General features: G+C 46.6%; 1 protein-coding gene across 1 annotated transcript; it reads left to right on the top strand.

Moving 5' to 3' along the window:
• The first annotated feature begins 403 nt into the window (after window positions 1–403).
• Window positions 404–4,628, top strand: LOC123094169 (putative leucine-rich repeat receptor-like serine/threonine-protein kinase At2g19230). Its single transcript, XM_044516226.1, has 13 exons — window positions 404–500; window positions 881–1,445; window positions 1,505–1,998; window positions 2,100–2,238; window positions 2,329–2,400; window positions 2,495–2,566; window positions 2,656–2,736; window positions 2,824–2,984; window positions 3,093–3,331; window positions 3,397–3,523; window positions 3,757–3,825; window positions 3,911–4,103; window positions 4,184–4,628. The coding sequence occupies exons 1-13, from the start codon at window positions 404–406 to the stop codon at window positions 4,626–4,628; spliced, it is 2,754 nt and encodes a 917-aa protein (XP_044372161.1).
• The last annotated feature ends 1,642 nt before the right edge of the window (window positions 4,629–6,270 follow it).

Here is a 6,270-nt window from a genome sequence, read left to right as displayed (position 1 = left end):
ACTGGTATTGCTATGCATCATGCAAATGTATGCTCTCCTATCATGGCAAATTCGTTGTTGTAATAAACTACAGTACGATCGAGCAAATCTGCCGTCCTAAAATATTTATCTCCCTGTTGTAAGTAATAAGCTACAGTACGATTGAGCAAACCGCTACAAGCCGGGTGAGGTGAGCTGTGCGCAGACGTCTAACTAGGTAGCTCCGCCTCCGGCCTCTGCAACTGGTTTCCTAAGAGCTGCATGCATGCGGACAGCGACCCGTTCGTCGACATCGCGACCATATCCTTTCCTATGGCTGCATGCATGCGACTCAATCGTAGTACAGCTGCATCCACGACTCTGTGCGAAAGAGGGTCTGATATATACTTGGACATATATATCGCCAACCTCCTGCTCATCATCAATGGAGCTACCAACGCCAAGAACCATGTCATGGTTGCTGCTTCCCTGCCTAGTCGCCGCCGGCATATTGCAAGCTCCTGCGCAGCCAAACCCAGCAGGTATATATGCTGCTGGATGTATATTTATTTATATCTGCACTCTACAGTGTCCCCGATACATGCATGATTTGCACGTCAACTTTATTTGTTTTTTGGGTGAATTTCGGTTTTTACTCCCTACTTTGACATTTTTGACGCAAATTACCCAGCAAGTATATATGCTGGTGAAATGTTCGCTAAATGGGGTAGTCTAAATGAAAAGTTGTTAAATAGAGTAATTAGCATAAAAAATATCATAGTACAGGTGAAAACTTGAGATCGTTTTTTTTACTGATACTGGAGCATCAAATACAAACACTATAATAAACACACACACACCCGGACTCTGCATAACTAGAATGCACATAGTCAATACCATGATTTCTACTGCATGCATGCAGGTTTCATAAGCATAGACTGCGGTCTCCCGGGAGAGACGGGCTACGTGGATAACATCACTACTCTATCCTACACCACGGACGCCAGCTTCATTGACGCCTACGCCGGCTCAAACCACAACATCTCAACTAAGTACATGACCTCGACACTACCCAACAACTGGTGGTACACCCTGCGCAGCTTCCCCAGTGGGGCGCGCAACTGCTACACTCTCGGATTGCTCATGCCTGGGCTAAAATACCTGATCCGCGCCAAGTTCTTGTACGGCAACTACGATGGCCTCGATAGGCTACCTATCTCCTTTGACCTCTACGTGGGTGTTGACTTTTGGATGAGGGTGAACATCCAAGTATCCGACACGTGGGTGTTGGCGGAGGCCATCGTGATGGTGTCGCGTGATTCCCTACAGGTTTGCCTTGTGAACACGGGTGGTGGGGTGCCATTCATCTCTGCGCTAGATCTGAGGCCGCTGAGGAACAAAATCTACCCACAAGCCAACATGACACATGGCCTGGTTCTGGTCGACAGGATCAACTTCGGACCAGACGATGGAAGTGCTACTATCAGGTGAGAGTGAAATCTTAATTACTCTATCACAAAATGCAATTGATCGATTGTTTCAATAGGTACCCTGATGATCCTTTCGACCGCATGTGGTTCCCTGCTTCTGGCGGTGCAACAGCTTACTGGGATGAGATATCAACGGAGATGAAGGTGGACATTGGTGACGACCAATTCCAGCCACCCCAGGCAGTGATGCAGACGGCCATCACGCCCAAGAACTTCTCCAGCAACATAGAGTTCACCATGGACCTCCAGAGTTCCCCTAGTGACCGGTCCCTGGGGTACATTGAAATGATGTACTTCTCTGAACTAAAATCTCTCCCCAATAATACACTACGACAATACACCATCTATCGGAATGGAGAAGAGACCACAACAGCCTACACTCCGCCGTACCTTGATGATGGTTACACCTACTCAACTGAGCCATTTCATGCCAGCCAGTACTTGTTGTCCATCAACGCCACGGCCAACTCAACGATGCCGCCCATCATAAACGCCCTCGAGCTATTCTCCATCATTCCAACCACCACCTACGGCACCAACTCACAGGACGGTGCGGTCCTACGCACATACATGAGCTATCTAGCTCACTGGTCATTATCCTCTATGCATGTTATGTTACTGAAAATTTATCTTTGGTTTTTATTTTAGCAGTGTCTGCCATCATGACCATCAAGGAGAGGTACCAGGTGCAGAAGAATTGGATGGGTGACCCATGCGTTCCCGATACTATGGTCTGGGATGGACTAACATGCATCTATGCCAGTTCCAAGCCCCCAATTATCTCAAACGTGTAAGTAATTTATATCTCTACTCTACTCAGTTATGTTGTGATGTTGTGTCATAAAACTGATTAGCTGCTTTGATGTTAATATATATGTAGAAATGTCTCCTTCAGTGGTCTGAATTATACTATATCACCTGAGTTTGCAAATCTCACGGATGTCCGATACTTGTACGTCATGTCTGATACTCGTACTTCTACCCATACTTGTACAATTCTTTTTGACAAAAGTGGTAGAAGGAAATATTCGGTCTATATGTTGCAGGGATCTGTCAAACAACAACTTGATAGGTTCAATTCCAGACACCCTTTCACGATTACCGTCATTAATATTTTTGTAAGATTCGCAACTATTGTGATCCAGTTGATTTGAATGTTCCCATACTGTTTCTTTTCACTCATGACAATATTATTATTTTTCTGTAGAGATCTCTCAAACAACAAGCTCAGTGGATCAATTCCCTTTGGACTTCTAAAAAAAGTTCAAGATGGCTCCTTGGATCTAAGGTGATTTCCCTCTGTTTTTTTTCCTGATAGCATCCAACCTGGTTCCCAGTAAGTTCGATTAAGTAACTTCATTTCATTTCATTGTAGGTATGGCAACAATCCTGACCTCTGTTCTAATGGGAATACATGCCAGCCTACTAAAGGAGATAACAAACTAGCTATTCACATAGTAGTTCCGGTAGTTGTTATTGTGGCATTAGTGTTAGTGGCAATACTATGCTTTTGGTTACAAAGAAAAAGAAAGCAAGGTGAGTCTTTGGAATGAGGACAAAACTCTCTGCCCCCCCCCCCCCCCCCCCTCCCCATTTGTGAAAATGCATCATTGATGTTTGTGATGGCACGTGTTGCCCACATAGGATCAATCAGAAACCCTGTGAAGGTGACGAATGACGGCGACTGGATTATTTCACTTCCACTTGAGAACCGTCAGTTCACATACATGGAACTGGAGGTGATTACGAACAACTTCCAACGACCGCTTGGAAGAGGAGGGTTTGGGTACGTCTTTCACGGCTCCCTGGAGAAGGGTACTGAGGTGGCAGTAAAGTTAAGGTCTCATTCTTCAAATCAGGGCGTCAAAGAGTTCCTTGCAGAGGTAGTTCTTGTTGGTAGACAGAAATTCTACCAAGAAATTTCACTAACTCGTGATCTCTTGTCCAGGCTCATGTTTTAGCCCTTATTCATCACAAGAATCTTGTGTCCATGATTGGTTACTGCAACAATGGGGGGCACATGGCACTTGTCTATGAGTACATGCCTCAAGGATCCCTAAAAGAGCATATTGCAGGTATGTATGTTGTGAATTTGACAATATAGCTTTAAAATTTCATCAGTCTGCAATTTGAAGGGCAAACTGACCACCTGAATTTTCATTTAAGCCGAATACCGACAACCTCAAAATACAAGGTTTTATCTCCTAGTTAGAGATGCAGGAGTCGATGCCATAAGCATAGTATATTTATATATGACCCTTTAAGTACCAACTGGGCTGAAATTTACAATGTCTATATATACTTGAAGGAGAAGATGGCAACATGCGATGCTTACCCTGGAGACGAAGACTTCGAGTAGCACTTGAAACGGCACAAGGTACAGCAATGAAAATGCAGTGACCCACTGTTGAACACGTTGTGCTTGAAGAATCTTGAGCATTGGCTAGACTGGTGATGTGCAGGACTGGAGTACCTTCACAAGGGATGTAGCCCACCTATAATTCACAGGGATGTGAAAACCACCAACATCTTGTTAAACGCAAGGCTGGAGGCCAAGATTGCCGATTTTGGCTTGTCCAAGGCTTTCAACTGCGAGGATGACACCCACGTATCAACTAACACATTTGCAGGCACACTTGGATATGCAGCTCCAGAGTACGTCGACCTCTTCCGCGCTCCACCAAAATAACCTCTATGCATGAAGTGTTTTTCTGAGTGAACGCACATGCCTACAGGTACCAAAGAACAATGCAGCCGTCGACCAAGAGTGACGTGTACAGCTTTGGTGTTGTGCTGCTAGAGCTCGTCACTGGGAAGCCAGCCATCCTACGCAATCCCGAGTCCATCCCCCTCATCAACTGGGCACGGCAGCGGCTTGCATGGGGCGACATTGAGGGTGTGGTGGATACACGTATGCAAGGTGATCATGACATCAATGCCGTTTGGAAGACTACGGAGATTGCACTCAAGTGCACTGCGCAATCGCCCCTGCAACGGCCCTCCATGACTGATGTCGTGATGCAGCTACAGGAGTGCCTCGACCTCGAGGAAGGCTTCGAACGAGGTGACAGTGGATTCTACACCGATAGTAGCAATGGTGGAATGAACCCAAACATAGGTTACAATACTACCACAAACCAATCCATTGATGTGAGCCACAATAACGCTACTTTGAGATAAAGCATAATTATAGTAGAGGGTCACCAATGGATACAGGTCTTGGAGCTACACCATGAATTCTCTTCTTGCATGATCAGATTTCTATGAGATATTTTAACATGCTTTCTATTCTTAAGTGAGTAATGTTCTCACCATATGAAGTGCCTACTTCAATTATTTTCTACGTAAGTTCCCCTCAGTTTATGAATCTTTTCTCAATTATCTCCGGTATCCATACTTCAAATCAGCCTTATTCAGACTCAGAACTGAATTGCACATTGTAGATATGACATTCATGATCATAGCCTAGAGAGCTACCAGTCAGGGGTGCGATTGTAGTCGAGTGGATCACGGAGGTGGATGCACTTTAGGCGGACAAGACCACAGCCCATGGGGTGAGAATTCGTGGGAAAAGGAATGTGCCCTCGACAAAGCGGTTTCCAATTGCACACGATGTTGGGCATAGTCAGATTACTTGAGATGGGATATCATAGCGTGTCAACTAATTCGGCATAGCCAAACCAAACATGATTTGATGTTATTTTTTACCTCTGTAAATGATGTTGCGTTAGAAGCCAACGAAACAAACACGTCAAGTGCTGACATTTCACTAAACCATGCAAGCAATGTTTAACTTCACCTGGCATACGTATTAAGAGGGAAAAGTTGCTTCTTTATTCTACATCAACCAAATCGCCAACACAGTAACCGTGCTACTGCTACTCAAGTGGCAGCTGCAAATTCTTTTCATTCTAACTTTTGTCCCGAAAATGAGGGTTACCCCTGGCTCTACATAATGCGATGCACATAGCCATTTTATTTAGGGTTAATTATCTTTTTGCCCTCAGTGGTATCCATGTGCTCAGTTTTGCCCTCAATTGTGAATCGTGCTCAGTTTTGCCCCTAGACTGTGTGCAACTACTATGACGAGGCCAAACAGGCAGTTTTGAGTCCATTCCGTCTATTGGCGTTAGTGGTAGTGGGTCCGGAGCTTTACACGTGGGACCGCGTGGACGTGGGTCTGGAACTTACATGTGGGACCCGCAACAACGTCCCCAAATCAATCCTAGGATTCTAACCAGGCCACACGACGCCACTCTGTCCCGTCCCTCGCCCGGTCGTCCTGCGTCGCCGCCGCCACCTACGTCGCCACCACCAACTGCGCCGCCGCCACCACCTGCGCCACCACCAGCTGCGCTACCGCGGCCGCGGCCGTCCTGCTCCACCGCTACCTGCTCCGCCCGTCACCTTCCTGCGATGCCATGGGTGGGGCGCCCGCCACCTGCTCGACCCATGGTGTCGCCTCCTTCCGTGCATCCGACTGGGGCTGGTGCACACATAGGAAGTACGAGGGTGAACCCCAGGGCGAAATGGCGAGCCGCGGAGACCCCGGAGTATTTGGCGAGGCAGGCATCGGGCCGGAGATCTGCCGCGTCCACGACTGGGTTCCCGAGGGGTAAGTCACCCCTCCTATTTAGATTGAGCTTAGTTGTGGATTTCAACAGTCGATTCGAGTTGGTTTGCCCGGTTAGTTTAGCTATTGGTGTGTTGATTGCGTCTCTGTTTTTCATCGGTTAGGATGGAGTTGCGATTTGCTTTCTTGGTGCATATTAGAAGGGACCGGTACATGCTGAATGCAAAGAATAAGAAGAAATTCCATGGA

The sequence above is a fragment of the Triticum aestivum genome, chromosome 4B (assembly GCF_018294505.1).
Source record: "Triticum aestivum cultivar Chinese Spring chromosome 4B, IWGSC CS RefSeq v2.1, whole genome shotgun sequence".
NCBI classification, from domain to species: Eukaryota; Viridiplantae; Streptophyta; class Magnoliopsida; order Poales; family Poaceae; genus Triticum; species Triticum aestivum.
The sequence above is the reverse complement of the archived record's forward strand: the minus strand, read 5'-3'. Positions and strand labels throughout refer to the sequence as shown.

Bases quoted from the DNA above. Each gene is read 5' to 3' on its own strand.
- LOC123094169 (XM_044516226.1), top strand. From the start codon at position 404: ATGGAGCTACCAACGCCAAGAACCATGTCATGGTTGCTGCTTCCCTGC. The intron at 1,446-1,504 runs GTGAGAGTGAAA...TTGTTTCAATAG, and splicing joins GATGGAAGTGCTACTATCAG to GTACCCTGATGATCCTTTCG. The intron at 2,737-2,823 runs GTGATTTCCCTC...ATTTCATTGTAG, and splicing joins GATGGCTCCTTGGATCTAAG to GTATGGCAACAATCCTGACC.